Source organism: Erithacus rubecula (genome assembly GCF_903797595.1).
Source record: "Erithacus rubecula genome assembly, chromosome: 10".
NCBI lineage: Eukaryota > Metazoa > Chordata > Aves > Passeriformes > Muscicapidae > Erithacus > Erithacus rubecula.
Window position 1 is genome coordinate 11,321,236 of NC_136662.1, and position 21,404 is coordinate 11,342,639.

At 37.4% G+C, this 21,404-nt stretch overlaps 1 protein-coding gene across 11 annotated transcripts in view; it reads left to right on the plus strand.

Annotated features, from left to right (window-relative positions):
- Positions 1-15,762, plus strand: part of EVI5 (ecotropic viral integration site 5) — a 70,506-nt gene extending 54,744 nt beyond the window's left edge. For all 11 annotated transcript variants that reach the window (XM_079313666.1, XM_079313674.1, XM_079313675.1 and 8 more), the window contains one exon: positions 14,492-15,762. In XM_079313666.1, coding sequence (XP_079169792.1) covers positions 14,492-14,797 — 306 coding nt within the window. In that variant the 3' untranslated portion in view covers positions 14,798-15,762. The remainder of the gene's footprint in view (positions 1-14,491) is intronic.
- Positions 15,763-21,404: the final 5,642 nt, after the last annotated feature.

The window sequence follows — 21,404 nt, forward strand, 5'->3', positions numbered from 1 at the left end:
AACCAGGCACAGGGCAAATCTGGGATATCAGTGAGGAACACCAGTAAGGACAGCAGAGAGTCTCTACTGCCCAGTGTCTAAAGCTGAATTCTTCACTAAAAGGTGGGTTGTGGGTGGAAATTTGCTACGGCACAGGTGCAACATGCTGCTGCTCTACCATCTCTTGAATTTCTGGGTGAGAGAAGTTTGGCCCTCAGTATTGAGATATTTGTCTCATTCTTTCCAATGTGGTAACCTAAATCAGCTACATGTTGGGACTCTGCATGCTGTGTCAAATGATTAATCAATGTATTCAGATTACAAAGGGCAATTGGTTGGAAGTTTTTGTAAATATAAACAAAACTTCTTAAAAATCAAATTAATTTTGGTCGAAATTTTGCATGCTTCTTAAGAATTATTCTTAAGAATAATGCAGCTTGCAGCCTAAAGGATAAATTTCAGCTGCTTTTATTACTCATCTAGGGATAATAATACTACAGTCAGTCTTCAAATAATGTTATAAGAAGACTTACTTGTATTAAATTCAGGTTGTGTTCCTGTTACTGAATAAAACTGCACATACTGGATATCAGTAGTATAGTACCCAAAACTGAATCAATGAGCTACATTGGTATTAAACATAGAAGGTAATTAAATAGAAAAATAGGCCTTTTTTCTTAGCATTCAAATACAGTAAAATAACTACAAATTGAATTTCTGGATTTTTGGCTTATTCTAACAAGCTACCTGTCTGATTCCTTTTATACCTAACCAGAGGATTTCTGTAGCATGGTAAGCTGAGTTGAATATTAACTACTTCAGAGTAAGTCTTAAACATGTAGTTGATGAACACTTCAGGAGAACAGACAGATAAAAACTGGAGCTTTGAGAACATTATAACCAGAAGTTGTCAACTTCTGCTCTACTAGACTCTAGACTTCTGCAAACTTCTGCTTTACTGGTGAATGCTGCAGTATTAAGTTAATGGTTAGACTCTGTAGAGGCATTTTCCAACCTTAAGAATTCTATATTATCTTAAATCTATTTACATGCACCTCTTTCTTTGCACTGATTTGAATAACCAAATATGCGCTAGAATATAAATATTAAGTGTAATTTGTAATGTCATGTAAAATAGTGAAACAGTTCATAAATTCCTCAGTGCAGCCATAACTTCACTCAGAAATTAAATACATGTAGATCAATTATTACTTACTTGCATTTTGAACATTTGTAAATATATCTGGTTTTATGCTCATTGCCTAGAAAGTTACTGACAGCTATCCTGTAATCTATCAGTATTCACATAACAGCTGATGCATAATGAAAGGACACTCAGATTGAAGTATTTCTTGTTAGCCAGTAGCTAATCCTGTAGTAAGTCATGTATATTAAGTGCTCTACTTCCTTTCCTCCTTATTGGCTGAGTTTGTGATTTATTGGGCACAAATATGTTAGGTGATTGTGACTTATGACTTTGTTGTTGAAGGCTGAAACTAATGTGAAAACCTGAAATGTTGAGGATCATCACAAACAGGAAGTTGTGATGGAAACTTCTTTGAGAGCTTTTAATATGTACTAGCCTTAGACATGGCCTTTTCAGAATCTCCTGTTCAGTTGCCATTTGTTCTTTTCATTAATTGAAGTCTTTCCACCTAGCATTTTCTTTCTTCTTTCATTTCCTTCCCATTCTTAAAGCTACCTCTACAGCATTCTTCACTTCTAGATGAGATGTAAATTTAAAATGCTTTCTCACCGTGCAGCCCCAACAGGCTGCAGCTTCTGTGAAGCAGCTTTTGTTACTCTTGTCAGTAAGTACAGAGGCTTGGTTGCCCTGTGTCTGGCACAGGAGAAATAAGGTCTAGTGATCAGAATATTCTGTCACTTGACCTTCCAGTTCATGTGCTTTAACTGATGTAATATAAATGGGCTAACCACACAGACACTGTAAGGTTGTACCCTGGATAGATACATCCAGGTTGTGCCAGGATTACTAGTATTTCACAGAAGTTGCATTTAGTTAGGTACAGAAATGTTAAGTGAAAGCAACTTCTGTGAAACATTTGTACTGTTCAAGAGAATATATCACTACGTAGAAGTAAAGCTGTTAAGCTATGTGGAAATGAATACATTGGAAGTTTGGCCTGTTACAAGTTTCCATTAAGTAAATTTGAAAGCTTAAGAAAAATTATGACTATTTAACAAGCTGTTATTCTTTTAAACACAAATCATATACTGGAGAAATGAGGAGGAGGTTGCTTGTAATTTCCCACCTTTCCTTTGAATCCAAACTGAATGGAATTAAATGATTTATAAACTGTTGAAGTTCTGCATTTCATGCACTACCTCTCTGTATGTGCAGTCACTTTATATATATTACCCAGCAGCTGCTTCTGCTTCCTGTTGGATGTTGCAAGGCTTGTATGTGTTACCTAGATTACAGGGGTGGTACAAAAGATTAGAATTGATGTGCTTACCCACAAACTACACTGGCAGACCACAAGACACCTTTGGAGACAAAAGCAAGTGGTTTCCAGTCTTTCAGACTTTGTGATTTAGGACTGAAGTGCTTAAACTTAAGTTGCTTCATGTGAAATTGTACAAAGTTTACCTTTGTCACACTGTTAGGTGATTTTTGTTGCTCTTAGAATCCTTTAATGGGTTTGTTTTGCTGTAAAATTTCAGGTTTTTATCTTTGCATACTATAGTATTTCAAACATGGATTTGGTTTAATCTTGTGACAGTTTTCATATTAAAAGCTGAATTCTGCCTAAGATGTTGTTTGTACAAAATCAAGTAGTCTCTGCAGTTTGGGATTGTGGATGTATATTGGCTGTGTGTGTTAGAGGACAGCTTTATGAAAGCAACAGCAATGTATAGAAATAGTGCTTCCTTTTTCCTTAGAAAGCAGGTATAGAGATGTTTAAGATAATAAAACAGGCTATGACATCTGTATCTTCAGGGACTATTCCACCTGCCATGAATTTTGAGAGATGATTGCTGGAGTTTAGGAAGAATATTGTGAAAGTACCACTACATGTTTTGTCTTTTTTGGTGCATACGTCTGCTTTTGACCAATGTCAGAGGGAGAGTACAGAGTTTTCTTCTATCTGGTTGTTTCTAATGAGACATCCTCTTGACAAATAATTAGTTGCAATATTTTGAGGAGAAGCAAGGATGCTGTGCAAATCTTATGCAGGTGTGTTTGATATTTGAATGAAAACCAAAATTCTGGTGTCAGTGTGGCACACTGGTCTAACATTTAGAAACTGCAACTTGTCCAGTTTACAGTATCTCAGCATGGCTGATGGAAAAGAACAAGACAGCAAGTAACTGGAGCATTATTCTTCTGTAAAAAAAAAATTCATGCATTTACAACATTTCATTAAAGTACCTTTAAGTGTAATTCTAGAGATTAGATTCTTGCATATTGACAGTGCAGAAAATGGGGAGGTTTTAAAGGTATTTCCCATTTCAGTATCTGAAAACCTGATGGCTCTTCAAAGAAGTAGTGAGCATTAGTTTACTACTCTTCCATCTCCACATAGGTATAGTTTATCTAGGAATGGATCTGATATTATGTTTTAAGAACCTAATGCAGTCAGTAGGATTGTGATACAGGTGTTATCTCTTGGTCTCATCGTGCTCCTGGTGAGCTAACATTTTAAGATTGGCTTAATGAAAAGAGATATAAAAGTCGGAGATTAAATACTATGCTTTTAAAAGATTTTGCTTGTGTAAATAAAATTCAGGACACTTTAAGTAATGACTAAGGATAAATAATGTATAAGTTGTGACAAACAAAGTAATTGGTTACATAGCTGAATTAAGGATACATTCTGCAACTTCCATTAGCTTTCTAGGCTTTCACTGCTGAGACTAAAATGGAAATGGGAAAATGAACTTGTAGCCCATTAGTGTGAAGGATTAAAAAAATTCACCTATATGGGCCACACTACTAAATACCTAAATAAAATTCAATGCACTATAATAAACAGAATGAACTATTAAACCACATTAACAGTTCCTTTAGTCTTAAATACCATAAACTTATATGGTAGCTAAACTGTGTTTTAAAGCTGTCAGATTGTTTTCTTCTTGTATTTTTTATTATTAGCTGATAATCTTAAATCAGTGAGTGATTCTGGGCCCCAGCATGGATTAATTCAGGTTGTCCCCTGAAGAGATGAGGGAATGTCTTTACAAGCGGTTAAATTATGATTTCTGCATTGGCCATAGATGAGAACACAATTGTGATGCTGCTTGTGGCCCATTGGAGAAGCACAAGATGGGCTGGCCACTTCCAGCAACATTCCTACCTCCTATTTCTCTCATAATAGTTGCATCTGGGCTTGGTGATGGGATACCAGTGGGAAGAATTATTCCTTTTGTTTGTTCATTTTATTATTAGGTTTCCATTGAGTTTAATTCAATGCTTACCAAATCAAATGTTCTTTTATCTGATGCACCACTAAACTACATTCAGAAGCAGAGCAAATAGCTTGGAGTAAATAACACAGCTTTGCATAATGGAGGTGAGGAGTAACATGGGAGGGTGAATTCTAGTTCAAGTTTAACCTAACAGAATTTTTTTCAAGTTCTCTGAAGACAGAGAGATAGATAGCAGTGAATCAGATAATATATGCAAATGAGAAAAGATGATATTTATCACCATTTAAGTACCTAAGGAACAGAAATCGGTAATATTTCTTTCATCAGAACTAAGACAAAACCAGCAAGGCCCAAAAGGCTTCATCCTCTTTCTGTAAAATTTGCAATTAGATATGATGTTCTCTACTCAGTCTCTTGACAAGTTATTTCCCACCCCTTTCATTTCTTCTGGAAGAAGTGTACTATTCCTTTTTCATGTAGTACAAGCACAACTACATTTGTCTCTTGGAAACTGTCATTTTACTTGCTCACTTTCCTAAAACCACCTAAGTTTTATGGGATTCATTCCAGTCAATTTTTACTTCAGTCTTACCTTCATAGTTCTTGGTAAAACATTGTTTTCAGTGATGTTAGTTGAAAGTCCTCTATTAACTCTTGTAAAGCACTTCTTTCTCAATACAGACTAGTCACATTAACATCTTCTAATAGTTGTGGGTTTTTTTACTAGACAAATGTTTTCAAAATATGTGACTCTCCATAAATGTTTTCTTACTTGATAAGAAATGTTGTCCCTGAAAGGAAATATGCTAGCCCTCAGATTTACAAAGTAAGCATTTCAGCTTGTGGTGGAAGTTTATAGCACAATAAATCATGTGCTTTTCTTTTACCGTATCTTGCAAAAACAGTTGGACAAGAGATGATCAGATTTTTCCCTCCCCACAAGTAAAGCTCTTGCAAGGACAGCTAAAAATGTATGCTTTACAAGTATGTGTCAAAGTTACAGAACCTCTTGCTGGCAGAGTCTGATTTAAGTGGTTGTGGTCAGTCTGAGGAACCTGTGATGTGATAAGATAGCGTTTGTGAGGTCATGTGGTTTGCAAACACCCAATCTAACGTAGCAGCTTTGTCTACACAGCATAGTTAAATATATACTCTATACTTTAGAAAAGTGAATTGCTTTATTCCTTTAATTCAGTTGGTCCTTAAAAGAGTCAGATCTTGTCCATGCTTGATAATACCCAGATTATTACCGAAAAACTGAACTGATTGGGAGACTTAATTATCCAGTAACTTTCTCCTATTTAGTTGCCTTTAATAAAGAAACTAGCTTTAAAAACTATCTCGCTAAATAAGCAGACTGTTTTAAATAAGCAGTCAACAGGCAGATGGAAGATACAATGGAATCCCTGAATATGTTATGACCATCATTTGTTTCATTTAATTAACTTTGAGTGGCTACAGTGTAATTAATGCAGACATGTTACACTTGCCCAAAATTACAGTATTGATTCCATAATGATGGTATTTCATTTCATGAATCATCATCTTTACATCAGAATAAGGCTGATTCCTCTCCCTTCCCTCCTGGTAACACCATCAACAAAATATTTTCCATCTCTTGTGAGGGTGAAGAAAACCTCTAAATGTGATCAGTGTAACCAGGACAGTGATGTAGTCTGTCCTTAAATGGAACAGGTATTTGTTTACTTGGATGAGGGCAATGGTTTTTGGTATGAATCTTAACTGTTTCACTGCTACTAGCGACAGATTGAATTCAATGCTAAAACAAATGAAGATTGGTGATTGCTCTTGTTATAAACATTTTCCCCCTTTTTTTTCCTGAGTGTATCCTATACATCACAGCTCCAGATGTGTCTTGCTGAACAATGTCATAGTTCTTGAGTGCAGCTTTAGAGATGAATATAGCTAGCTATAATTAATTACAGTGTCCTTTAAATTTTGTGTGGATTGCCAAAGCAAGTAAACTGATTAGAAATAGTTATTTCATTATCATGGCATTATAATGTTTTTGATTATTGAAGCTGTGGGACCTGTGCTTTACTGATTAGAGCTAAGTCAGGCTCTGTCATACTTTTCCACCTATAAGTCAAGTTTTGGGGATTGAAAAATGGAGGAATTGAGATTCTACTAGTTTATCAGAGTGGTTGTTCCTTGCAAAATTGTGTGTTGTACCAACTATGGGAGAAAACAAGCTCAGGAGAAGATTGTTGTAGATTAGCTTGTAATAGGTCACTGTAAGCTTATCTAAATATAAGCAGGGCAAACAGTGGAAATGTGGTGGAAGCACCTCCTAAAATTCTTTTATCAGTTTGAGTGGCAGCCAGCACAGATGAAAGTAGTTTCTGCAATGAGGGGCAAAAATGTTACTTAGTCCATTTAAAAATGCTGAGCTTAAGTCTTGCTTTTAAAGGACACAGTAAAAGTGTGAAATGCACATTTCCTGTAACTGTTGCCTGTAATGGGCGCATTTTCAGTCTCTATCAGCCAGTACCTTCTAGTTAATACTTGAGGTTTCAGTAACGATTGTATTTATAGATGCATACAGTAGGGAGAAGGAGTATTGAGATTTAGGTGTTTTCTTGATTGTAATAATTGTGGTATATTAAGTGTGGTTATACTGCTGTTTTAAAATATTTTCATTGCTGTGTCCTCACTGCAAACAAACACTTCCATTAGAGCTTCTTGTAGAAAGAGTTTTTGGGAACGTCTATAAATAACTAGCTAGTAGGTAGAAAGAAAAATCCTAGGCCTGTGATCCTGAAATTTCCTTTGGAATTGCACACAATCTCACTACAATAAACCTGTCACCTCTTAGAAAAATTCCCACAAGAAATAAAACCTGACACAGTTACCTAATACTGACTTCTTTTCAAAATAGCATTAAAGCTGGGTATTCCTTAGTGCTGTTGCTATTTCAATTGTATATTTGATACCTGACTTCAAAGTTTAACTTGATTATACTGCACTAGATCAAAACCAGATACTCAAACCATATAGTGCAGTGATCAAAAAGTCATGACCTCCATTGATAGCTTTATTGGTTTCCTGTTCTGATTCACTGGAAACCTTCTGGTCTGAACACTTGTTGCTGGTTTTTATCTTTGTCACGTTTACAATACAGCAGACTTGCCTACGGTAAAACTTATAAATTAAATGTATGTTGTATGTATTTCATATTTTATTTTAGCTCTAGTACTCTCAAAATGATAATGTTGAAACAACCCACTTTTTATAAAAACTTAAGAAATTTAAGAGTACATTCAGAGTGGTATGAAATAAACAGGTGGACAACTGGAGATGAGCTTTCTTTTAATGCATTAAAATTGTTCAGTATATTTTGTTTAAGCTTCCTGACAGCTATAGGGATTTTGTAATACATTTTGTATTACTCTTAGACTAAATGACTTACAGAAGCTGACAGTTTAAAACAGAGGCCAAATATTTAAATGCTGTTAAAAAACCCCCAAAGCCTGAAATTACTCAGTCTTGGAAATTTTCTGCCGCTCTTTCGCTTTTCACTTACAACACACTGGAGGGGTTTTATCTCTGACTGCTATGGTCAGTAAAGTTCATTTGAGATAAATATTTTAGATTGTACAGCAGTATGTTGGTGATACTTTTAAAAGTATGAGTTTAAGAAACAAAGGTAATAGTTTCCTTAAACAGGAGACATTAGTAATTAATCATGTACAAAATCTTGGTTTCCAAAGACCTAATGATGAGTGGGCAGATTCATGTTGTAGTACCTCATGTCTTTTAAGTAGGCTTTTAAACCTACTATAGATGGGGGAAAAAAAAAGTCAGTACAAAGACTCTCTAGATTTTTTAACTTTTAAGAATAGCAGCCATACTGGCACAACCAGAAAAAGGAGCCTAGGTCTATTCAGATATTTAATATTGTCATTCACCACTGTTCTGGCTTGGGCCCACAGTGGGATTATCCAGCCTGGAGTTTACTACTTGCTCTGATTTCTGATTAGCTGCTGCTGCCAGTTTCAGGGTTTTTTTGCTGCAATTGCTTGAAGAAGTGGATAAATGATACTGCAGCTATATTAGATTGAATCAATTTATAAACTCAAAATATTACAGAATTAACTAGGTTGAAAAAGACCTTTGAGATCATGGAGTCCAACTTAGGACCTAACACTGCTTTATCAACTAGACCATGGTACTAATTGCCATATCCAGTCTCAAACACCTCCAGGGATAGTGACCCTACCACCTCCCTGGGCAGCCCATTCCAATGCCCATTCACTCTTTCTGTGAAGAATTTTTTCCCAATGTCCAGCCTAACCTTCCCCTGGCACAGATTAAGACTTTGTCCCCTTGTCCTGTTGCTGGTTGCCTGGGAGAAGACCCCCTGTCTTGCTCTAACCTCCTTTCAGGGAGTTGTAGAGTGTGATAAGGTCTCCCCTGAGCCTCTTCCTGTCCAGGCTTAACAACCCCGGTGCCCATAGCTGCTTCTCATAGGGCTTGTGTTCTAGAACTTTCACCAGCCTTGTTGCCCTTCTCTGGATGTGTTAAAGCATCTCAATGTCCCTCCTAAACTGAGAGGCCCAGGTCTGAAAACAGTACTTGAAGTGCAGCCTAAGCAGTGCTGAGTACAGGGCTTCTTCATTCTAATACCTGCTGGATGTAGTATTTGTCTGGACTGATACTGGTGTCCGTAATGGAAACATACTTCCCACTAATGCTGTTGGAGATGCTCCAATTACTTGATTTGCAGTGATAAGCATTTTTAAGTTAGTAGGAGTGTTTTTAAAGAAGTGATAGTGTACTACTGTATGCTTTAAACTGGAGTTATGTTGTTACTGTGGGAGAGTCATCAGTAAGTAGCAGCCAGCTGTTAAGTATGGTAAGGGATCCCATTAGATGATGTGGAGAGTCTCAGGAATTTTTAAGAACTTCAATTTGTTTGCTTTTATTAATTTTAAATGTGATTACAATTTATTAGATCATAACTGATTTCTTTTTATTGGCTTGTAATTTTCTACGTCTCTATTTTCATTGGTACCAAGTTGACAATATTTTTCTCAGTTATAGGAAAGCTATTTGACTTATGACTTGTTTCTTCAGCTAGATGTGGTTATATCATATTTTCAGTAACATTCTAGTTTTCTTTTGATTCATGCTTGGGTTTTAAGTAGGAAATCTTATGAAGAGTTTCAACTGTTACTAAGGTTGGAACAAATAAAGAGGGAACTCTGATTTTTAGATTCCTCTTATAAGTAAAAGCACTGAGAATTCAAGATCTTTATTCTTTAAATAAACATTTAAATTGACATACTGCCTTCTGCCAAAACCGATTTTATTCACCCAAGGTAGTGGTTGTATTTTGATCTATGTATTTCTTGGTTATCTTCCCATGACTAGATTTAATATTTATTGGCAAGCTTTGTCAAAACCTGTCTTTGTTACTTTGGACTTGAATAAATTTCAAGAATTAGTTACTGACACCTTTTAAAGGGAGCAGACAGCAGCATTTTAGTTTGACTTTTCACCAATGAACTCCTAGCTTAAAACCTCACAGGTTACAACACAAAAATGTTACCCAGAGCTTAACTTGAACTCTTTCACAAAGTTCCACTTGAAAGTTTGAACTATGCTCCCTACTCAGAAAACCTGAAGGGTCTCAGAAATATAACTTGCTTGCAACTATCACCTTTCAAGCTTGATTCTATGATTTAATACAGAAGACCTTTTGAATTGTTTAAAACTTCTCAATTTCTCTTTACTGTTTCTCCTTCATGCCTGGCTTGATGAGGCAGTCAGCACCAGGTAAGAAAGTTTATTCTAAGGTTCAAGGATCTGGTTATTAGCCTTTTTTCAGCTATTCTATATTTGTGGAAATACCCTGTTTCCTGATAAGACTGTTTTCATATGTTGGCCAGTAGACATACAGTTTATCTTTAAAGTGTTGAAGTCTTTAGACATAAGAAAGCATATAAATGCACACATTAAGATTTTGTTCTTGATTCAGCTGGCTTTTGAAGGAATAGTGATGATATGTATTTTGATCATGATGTTATTAACCCCTTGAAATGTCCTAAAGACCATGTGAATGTGCTGTAATGAAAACTGGGTTGAAGCTGCAGTCAACTAGACAAAATGACCTGGATTTGAGAATTAAAAGCAAAACACATGGGGTTTACCAGACCTGGTTTTTTATTGGTTGCTTTTTTTTTTTTTTTTTTTAGCAGATGTGATCAGATTTGAGATTCTTGCAAAACTGAAGCAGTAAGAAACAGGTTCCTCTAAAAGTTATTTGTTGGAGTGACAGAGATGTAGTTCCCTTCACATGAAGGAAGGCCAGACCCAAAACTGAAAGCCTTTAACCAATATCGACTGTACAAAAGAGAACAGAAACTAAGAGACCCTGGGGTGCAAGTCCATACTTCGGTCAACATGGCTGTAGTTTCTTCAGGGATAAGTATAGACTAGAACTAGGGTATGGGGGAAGTGTTTGGGTTGGGTCCACACATCCTGCATTCCAAGCCCTTAGTAGGATTTCCCATTGTCTTGATATGCTTGGCTAGATGAATGGTATGATCTTGGCCTAATGCCTTAAATTCCTACCTTAAGCTCTTTTTCCATGTTCAAATGAAACACTGACAGCAAGAATCTCAAGTCTGTCTTAAAAAGCTGACAAGTGAATTTCAGCATGAGTAAGGTGGTTATTCATCTATTGCAAAATCTAAGCCATACCTATACAATGGCAAACATAGAACTGGTAGTTACAAATCAGGAAAGATGTTTTCAGTTGGTATTGAGTCTTCTGACACTGGCTTAGCATGCAGCACCAGCCAAATCAGACAAAGCAACATTGGGCATCAACAGGAAGTATATTAAAATACAAATAAAGGGAGTTGTATTGCCACTTGCTATCTAGATGGATGTAGAGAGTTTAAGGAAGGTATGTAGGGAAGTTAAAGGGAACTGAATGATGGTCATCTTAATTGCTGCCTGTTTATGCTTTTCACTACTTGTTCCTGCTTTATTAGAATATCTATTAGAATATAGAGGCAATTACTAAAACAAGTATATTAGTTTAAAACAAATAAAGAAATTTCTGGAATTTACTGTCGCAGGAAGATATGGAGGTAAATGGCAAATTATATAATCAGTCATGGATGGCTGGTCTATAAATGTATGCCAGAGCAGCTAGAAAAAGATTTCACTCATATTTGCTGCAACATCTTCTGGACAAATGAATGGAGGCTTGGTAATGTGAACTTGGTAATGTTGTCATTGTTAGAGACACTATATTAGGCTGATGGACTGTTGCCCTGAGCCAATAGAACAGTAATGTTCCTCCTTTGAAAAAAGATACTGCTTTTTGTTTTAAAAGTTTAGCGCCTCACTTACTAAACCGTAAAGTTATGTGAGAGTACAACTCTTCATTTTGGGAAACCTCCATTTTAGAGCTTTATGCTGGCTTTGGCCGCTGGTATTTAATTGCATTGGAGTGCAGGCTGTCTGCAAGATGTTTCAAATGCTTTGAGAAGCCATACAAAGCCTTCCTGCTGCAATAAAAATTCAAAATAAGCTCCTTCAGAAATGCTCCTGAACAAATATTTAGGTTGGAGGGCCCTTGAATAATCTCGAACTATGAAAGTACACTTGCCCTTCTCAGTGCAACTAGTATACTGCCCAGGGACAGTGTGGATTTCAGCTTAGCCTCCTGTGTGTCAGGACCCTATTGTCCTCTTCAGCAGTTGCTCTCCAGCCTGTTGATTCCCCATAATACAAATAAGGTCTATGCCACAGCGTTCTGACTGAGGTGGCCATTTGTGGAGCAGACCACTGATATGATGATGACACCAATGCTCTATGACCACTGATAGATGTGTAGTGTGTATCTCTGCAATATGTTCATATTTCTTCACAGTAGTCTATTTCCCCTTGCATGTGAGAAGTACTAAAGAAAAAAGGCGGTCAAGTGTAAAGCTGCAGATCAAAAATGTTTCTGAGATTTGTTATCCTAATGAAAGGATGCACAAAGATAACACTGTTTTCTGAGACTCCCTTTAGGAACTGGCAAAGGCTTCATCTATTCATGATTGTTTTCACCAACAGCACTTTCCACAGACTCCCATTTGGAAAGGTTGCTGCCTAAAACTGTGAAACCATGATTTTGTCATGATACCTAAATAACTTCATCTAAAGGTATCATGTTTAAGTCTTCAGGAAAACAGTTGAGGTCATTGGCATGGCTTTCTGTGTGTTCAAAACAACTAACATTGAGTATCAGCTTTATAATTTCAGGTGAACCAATGGCTTAACTGTACAGCCCTAAAAGCATATAATTTCTAACTCTAATATGAAGTTTGTAGTCACTTGTACAGCAGTTCTTTTTTTTTCCTGTGGTGAGGGTGGAGAGAAATTGTTGGGTTTCTGTGTTTTATTTTCTTAGTGACTAAAATTGATAGCTGTTTTGGAAAATTCATGTGGTAGCTAATCTGATCATATTGCAGGATATTTTCAGGAATAATATTTCTAAATAACACAAAAATGTCTGTACCAGGCTTTCTGCATTTAGGTATATAAACTAGTAAAAATTATCTATTTCAGATACATTTATATTTGGTATAAGCTGGTTTTGCTTGCATCATGAGTTGTGCTGTACATGTGTGGAGCTGTGTTTTTCTTGTCTTTATACAAACTCCTCGTGAAACAACAGCAGCCTATGTGTATGTGAAGAAAATGCCAAAAACTAATGTTAGTATGCATAGTAGCTACAAAGGTTTAGATCTACATCATGTATCCATATTCCTAACAGGGATTTTTTGCTATAACATCAAAAGCTGGAGTTTTTACGTGCTAACATGCAATTTAATGGCTTCTAGCATGATTATGACTCTTGTGATCTTTTTTTCAACTCCTTTTTTATCCTCATCTTCTGCACGAGCCCACAGTAAGTACAGAGATTCCTTCTTCCCCAAATGGACAGGTAAAGATCTTCTATTGGTGTCAATGCCAAGGACATACAAGCACTTCTTATCTATCAAAGTGAATATTGCTTCAGATTTCTGAAACATCAAACAGGTTTTGGTAAAGAAACTCTTCAGCATTTTTTTCCTTCTATTCTCTAGGTCTCTTACTATAAAAAGTCACTTCCAAAGTAGCACTTGGTGCATCTTTCTTTTTAAGCTTTTAGAGTGACATTAGGAAGGTTCTGTAGTACATTTTTAATGTTTATCTGTATCCTCAGGATTTATCATCTTAATACTCTTAGACTGTCAAACTGACCCTGAAATATTTTCTACTAAAAGCTAACAAAAATGAAATTCTAGATCAAACAAACCAAAACACCACAAAAACAACCAACCTCCAGAATGTCTTCCATAAGTTGCAATTATTTTCCATTAAATTAATCGGGGACTTGCAGACTTTAGTGCTTAGTTTTGAGTAGCTTGAGTGTATGGTTGAAATTGTGTATCACTCTGCAGCACATTGAATTAAAATATTATCTGTCTATGGTCAGAAAATAATTTTATTTTGTTTGATGTTCTCTTAAAATTGCAACTACAATCTTTTTATGCTGTACAGAGATATTTCTCCCATACTACTTGATCTGAAATATCATTGGATTTGAATTAGATAATTAAGACACTTAACATTACAACGCAGACCAAACTAAATGTACTCTCAGGGATTTTTTTCTGTGACTATAAGGAGCTGGCAATATTCACTTGGGACCCTGTTCTTGGAAGGGGAGGCTTTCTCAAGTAAGAAATCAGGCAATATGGGAAAGAATGGAGCTGTAAAAGTAAAATGTTAAGGCCAAAAGTGCTGTCAAAACAAATAGGCTGCTCTAGAAGATAGAAGCCATCCTTGTGGAGATATTAAAGATGCAGTAAAAGAAGAATTTCTCATTATTGATTCTAGCTATCTTGATTATTAATCCTTAAAACTTTAATACTCAAAGTGATCATCAAATGTGTTACTTTCAGATCTTTCATTTTATCCAGTAAGAGTTCAACGAGGCATTTCTTGAAAGTGCACTTGTTATTTTTTTGTTTGGTTTTTGTTGTTTGGGGTTTTTTATTGCTGGACTCTTGAGCTCTGATTAACTGTCAACTTCTACTTTTTCTAACAGATCAAATGTCTAAAAGGCCAGAGAAGCTTCTCAGACCAACCCACTTTTGATGGGATTCACATTGTCAACCATTTCACAGGAGATGATGAATCATTTCATTCTTCTGATGAAGATTTTATAACTAACTCCATACAGGAGAGTGGGGTGAACTTTCATCTTCCCAGGAGGACTGGTCAGATGTCTTTGGATGACACTCTTGTAGACAGCAGTGACAGTGATACAGAGGAAAGTGCCCTTCAGACTGGGAATTCAGACAAGATGGTTTCTAAGCAGAGAAGAATGGAATCTTACTCTACTACTGTGTGATTATCACTGTGACTAGCACTGAAGACTTCCAGATTTCTTTAAGGCTGAAATTGTGAGGGAACTGAAACCATCCAGCAGTTGGTTTAGGTAACTATTGGATTTGGTCTGGCCTGTGATATATATACATGTACTGTCTATCTGCCTTCTCTCTTTGCCAAATCTTGCTAATGAGATACCATTGCCATAAAACAGGCTGGGAAGAAGTTTATGGATGACAGTTTTGACAGTATTACTGAATGTTCTTTGGTTTAGAAACTGCAAATATATTATTTCTTTAATGTGTAAGAAGCAGTTTTGCTGTTCACAAACACAGGAATTATTTTCCTCAAAAGAAATTGCTTTTGTGCAATATTTTATGCTCTGAACAAATGTGTATGTTTTACATTGTTATCCTTTTGTGATCCAGATGGACCCTAGTAAACCATCTGATCATGACACATATATATTATTATCTTATGCTTCTCAATTAGTTTTGGTTTTTTACTAAAGTTATTGGATGCCCACAGAAGGCTTGAAAGACAAGTCTTTATCTGTACTACTTCATATATGCAAATAATGGTCACTAATGTCATAAAGGTGGTTTTTCACAATTTTCACCTAAATCTATGTGCATCTGCTTTTGATGTTGCTAAATAATAAAAGGTCTGATATGTTAATTACAATAATGTTTATTTTGTACATATTTATGTATCTACACCAAGCTGAAAATGTACATTACTCCATTTTATATGAGGAATGTAAATGTTGCGATATTACTGTCTCTGGTATTCTAACAGGAAAATGAATTCTGTATATACACACTAAAAGTGAATTACTAAATAAAGGCAAAACACTAACTTTGCATTAAGTTTCAGCCTAGCTACACTAACAGGCTCATGTCAGAAATGCTTGTTCAAAACACTATTGACTGAAATCTTTTACCTTCATGTATATGTAATGAAAATAAATTTTTCATGATTTAACAAGGTTGTAGCATTTACTGTTTAGTCCCTTCCAAGCTCTAGTCCTTGGTTACCACAAAATTACCTGTGAGCTCTAGGTTCAAATAAGGTGAAGAATTATTAATGTCTTAGTTTTAATGAAGACATGGTCAGTGCAGGGGAAATACATACATTCAATCCTCCTACAGTTTGTATTACAGAGCTATCTAGGAAATAAGCTATTGGTGCCATCACCAAATAGCTGTGATTGCTCAGCTCTTACTGCTTTGCTCAATCTGCTTCCAGTCTCCTGAAAACTGAGATCACTCAAACAGCCTTAGCTTCTTGAACAGAACAAGATATTCTACTATTGTCATATGAACATATACATGCACTTGCAGACACATTCTAGTCAAGAATATTCGATTATTGCCAACTTATGTAATTAAGGAATCCTTAAAACTTCTTCTAGCAATGTTTGCAACTGTTCCATTAAATAAAAAGTACCAATGCAGAAGTTTGGTACTGATAGGCAGTATGTATGTTAACTGGTTTGCTCCCCATCAGAAGCAGTGTAGTTTAAAATTGCAGGAAGTGTGGAAGTGTTCTGCTGAATCTATCTGCTAGTCCCATTAGGCATTTCCTTTCCCTTTATTTCAAATATATTTTCAGAAGAAACAACATGACTAGCAGATGACAAACACTCAAAGAATGATAGAGAAGACTGTATGGAAACAGCACCTTATGGGCATCTCAACAATATTATCTGCCCAGGTGCAATCTAACTTAAATCTTTAAGGATGTAGGTGACAAATTCCAAATTACCGATTTCTGCAGCTCCAAACTTGTTTCAGTGTTTCTGCCAAATTTCCCCACATCCTACCAGAGAATATGTAGTTCCAAGTACAGCCTGTGGAGACTGCCACTTCTGACTTGGATTAGCTGAGCAATTCTCATTCCTGTTGAAAATGTAATGTATGCAAAACCAAATCAGGAACATTTGCATTCACAAATGAATAACAGTTGTCTTCTTTCCTTCCAATGAGCATCTGCTAACTTATGTTTGCACCTGGATCATTGTTGCCCAAGAGGATAGGTGACAAACATCTTGTTGCCTGTCATCAATACCAGCTGCAAGCCTCTTAAAGGTAATGTTCTGTAATAAGTGGCAGGCATAAAATTCAGTTGGAGGGTCATAAAAACTCTGTCTGTTTGAATAGTGAAGTGTTATGATTTTGCAATAACTGCCTTACTGTTCAAGTGATAGCAAATGAGATTAGATGGCAAGGGTTATTTCCTGAACTTTTGTGGTTTTAAAGTGTACAAATAGAATAAATACTGATACTGAATAACAGCATAAATAAAAATATGCAAAAGTCCTTATCCAACTGACTACATCTCCTCTAGTGATAAAAGTGAATCACTGAACATACTGCAGTTTCAGACTTGGTTATACACAGACTGTCCTAGAAAGACAGCCCAGCATAGGCTCTTCAGAATCATTCTGCTTTTTCTCCAACTTTTCTGGCAAAAAAGTGACATAAATCTCTTGGTCTTTGTATAATTTGAATATAGATCAGAATAGTAACAAATTATTAACAAAATAGACAATATATATAATAATGTGTCAATAAATAAAACATACTAATTATGCTACACACCATGACCTTTCTTTCATGACCTTCTAACAAACATTGCTATTTGCTTAGATTTGCTGTTGCATGCAGGCTGTAAAAGCTTCATATGAATACTAAAAGCATAAGGTAAAAAAGCATGTAAGCATGAAAATTCAGATTACTGAATTACAGCAGAGAAGACAGGTGGAATAGGGAAGGGGAATGCACTGCTATACGTGGAGGTTTTGTACAAATTACATTTTATGTTTGGTAATGAAAATGGTTCTCATTTCCCCAATCTGATAATCAAGTGTCTTTGCTAATCAGAGAATCCTCAACATTTAGTACTAATAGCATTTATTGTTTGACCTCTTTTAGGTAATTTCATTTCATGTGTTAGAAGTTTGTAACATTTATGAAAAATCTGTAATGTGACTAGTTGGGAGAAAGTACATCTGTGGAGTTAAGAGATGTGTATTGCATTCACAGCTCAGCAACTATTTGTTCACTTTAGTCATATTTTTTGTTGTTTCATTTCTTAACAAAAAGCAGGCATTATCTATAAGCACATCTAGAAAGTACTATTTTCCACTAAATTCAATTTTCAACTCTATATGCAATTTTTATATTAACTAAAACACATTGCTACAAAAAGGATTAAAAGAAGCATTCACTTTGGAATTTGCATAAATTTATCAAAAACCGCTTTGTACAACCTGAAATTGAACTTGATCAATACTGAACCCTTTTGTGGAACTGCATGTTTTTCTGAGGTATTAACCTGATCACTGTTTGATATCAGAGAGTGTTAGTGACTTAGTGAAACTTGATTCTTAAACACTTAAGCTAGAATGACCTAAAGATATGTTAGCTGAAAAATATCCACATTTTATACGTTATATGCTGCTAATTCCCCTATCTGTAGAAGCTCCAAATAATGTAATTCATTTGAGGGGAAGATAGAGATCCCTTAGGAAAGCCATGATGGTAGTCCTGGAGACTAAAATCAAAAAATCAACCTATAAGATAGAAGTTTGTGTAATCTATACAGAAACTACGGTGTTATGTTCAATCATGCACACTAGCAACTAACTCTGTGTATTAAGAGGGAAGATGAAAGCTATGAGTAACTATTGGATATCTAGATTCAATTAAACATTTATTATCCTGTGAAATACTCTTATCAGTATATATTCTGTAATTCTCTGAGGGTTTTGCCTGCTGATGGAGTTTTTTTTGGGGGGGGGAGGGTTGGTTGATTGGTTTTGGTTTGGGTATTTTTTTTGTTTAGAAATTAGTTCAAGACTTAAGAAAAATCAGTAAAAGACATTTACACAGGAGGCAAGAGAACCAGAAATTCTGAATGATGAAAAGTACACCGTAAATTGACTTTCAATATAACCTCTATATAGCATGAAGTTTCAGCTTAAGAGTAAACGTGCTAATGTATGCATGCCTGTCAACGCCTGGACACTGAGTTACAATTGCTAAATCCAAGATAAAACAGCTTAATGCTCTCCTTTTCCATGAACTAATATTTACATTATTTCTTATTTCACAGTTATGAAAAACAAAAGCAATGTGGCATACTCTTTGAATCGCATAGTACTGCACAAGTGACTGAAATTTCTTGTGCCCCACTATGAGAGTATTTTGCATAGTCTATGTTCTATGACCATTAATTCAACTTTTTCTTGTTTGTAATGGAGGTACATTCTGGGTCCACTCCTTCCCAAAGCTGGAACCCCTCATTTCATCCCAGCCTTCAACACCACAGCCTACCATCATTTTCTATCTCCAGTTTATGCCTACAGTGATTATTTTCTAATCTGCTCCGGTTTCCCCAGCAATCAAAAAAATTACAGTCACAATCACGGATTAATTTCTGACATTTACAGTGTGTGTTTATGCCACAAGGAGAACCATAGAGAAGATAGTGACAAGATGTTGGGAGAAAAAAAAAAAAAAAGCAATAAGCAGCGTGTTAAAAGTAACTTTTAAAGAGTAAAGGTACACTTTCCAACAGAATGCACAGTGCTGTAAGTTCTAGCAGCTTTTCATAATGAAACTGTTCTGCATAACTCTGATCCCAAGTTTTATCACTTTAAATTGGGTATCAATTCCTCACAGTATCATTCTTTTTGCTGCCTTCTCCCAATCCTAACTCCTCCACACAGGAAACTGCTTCTTCTTCCCTCTATACCAATCAGCTAACCTGTCACATCCTGGTCTTCAAATCCTCCTTCCTGTTGCAAAGTGTCTCATCACTTCTGAACACAAAGATCTCACCTCCAGCTTATCACCTTTGGTGCCTTATCTGCTGTTGTTTTAGCTCTAATGCTGACACCAGGCAGCTGTAAACCGTGCAGTGAACTACTGAGTAGCTCTTCAATCTTAAACACGACTATAACAAAATCCCACCCTACTTTAAAACTCTTATTTATTTCTTCCCCTCTCTTTTCACTAAGGTGAAATGGCACTAACGTGCCACTGCATTCAAACGCGCCTCACCAAGTTTTTATGTTTAACACGAATATCACACTCCCTTTGAAAGAAGCATTAGAGTAACCGTTAAAACCCAGCCCTACGCTTCCCATGCATTACATCGCCATGCCAACTCTGGGCTTGGCTTATGACTTTTCCATGTTGGACCACAGAACACTTGGCATTGTAACACAGCTCGACGCTGCACACGCAAGACCCTGTCGATGGTTACTCTAAGCTGGGGCACGTAGGTCACACTGTAAATCAAGAATAAAAGCTGAACCCCTTCACCTCTGTTCGGCGTGCTGACACTGCAGACAGCAGCTCCTCTCGGGGCGGGAGCAGCCCAGGGACGGTGGCTGCAGGAGGCTGCGCTGAGGGCTCCCCTCAGGGCGGGCGCGCGGGGCGGCCCCTCGCCTCGCCGGCCTCGCGCCACCGCCCGCGCGCACGAGGCGGCCCCGCGCCCGGCCCGCGCTAAGGCCGGGCCTGCCGGGCCCCGCGTGCAGAGCGGGCAGAGGGAACCCTCACGGGCCCCGCGGGCAGAGCGGGCTGTGCCAGCCCTGCCGGGCCCCGCGGGCAGAACGGGCTGTGCCAGCCCTCACAGCTCCGCTAACGCCGGCCCGTGCCATGACCCGCTGCCCGCCACGACCCGGACAAGGCTGCTGCCCGCGCACCTTCCGGTGGCGGGGCTAAAAGACAAGACTTGCAGGCAGCCTCGGGTCATCCTCAACATCGCCCGGTGGGCACCGCCCGCGTCCCGCTTCCCCCGTCCTCACCGGCGGTGTTAAACAAATCGCCCGTCCAACCGAGATCCAGGAAGCAGAGGATGCACTTCAGGCACGAACTAGATTTGCAAATCACGAAACACAGCCAGTTTCGTACCATTTCTCCTCTAATCGTTTGAACGCCGGAGGACCGTCCCCTATGCCCTTGCAACACCCACCCTCACGAATTTAGCGTTTGCTTAGTTCACTCGTTTGATTCATTTCTGCTGAAGGGGTTTAACCTGATTAGGAAGAAGTAGGTGAGAAAGGGCCGTCCGCAGGTGGGCTGAGCACAAGGGGCTCAGCAGGGTGCCTGCCGCAGCACAGCCCCGAGAGGAGACACTCGCCCGGCAGCCCATCCCGCTTCCCGAAAGGCTGCAAGCACCCTCCGAACGGAGATCCCCACGCCTCACAGCCCACAGCAGCACCTGTATACATTTTGAATTTAGATGTATAAAGACAAATATGCATTTTCTTATAACCAGGTCACAATTATTTTTGAGGTTACTAGTAATTTAATGTGTTCTGGTGCTTTCATTAAACAAAGAGGTGTAGCAAGGTAAACGAAAGGGCATGAATTTATCATCCCATTTTAGAGGCAAACGAGAAACATTGTTTTGCAAAAAGTAACAGTGAGTCAACGAAGACGCTTACACGAAATTACACCCAGTTGTTCTAATCTGGTTATTTCTACTGATTCCAGCATTGATTCTTGAAGCTGAAGGCGTGAATGATTTTCAGAGTAATCAACCTGAAGTGCAGCAAGGCGACCGCGGCAGACAGATGCCGTAAGTAAAACTGCTGTGCCCAGCACCAGGAACTT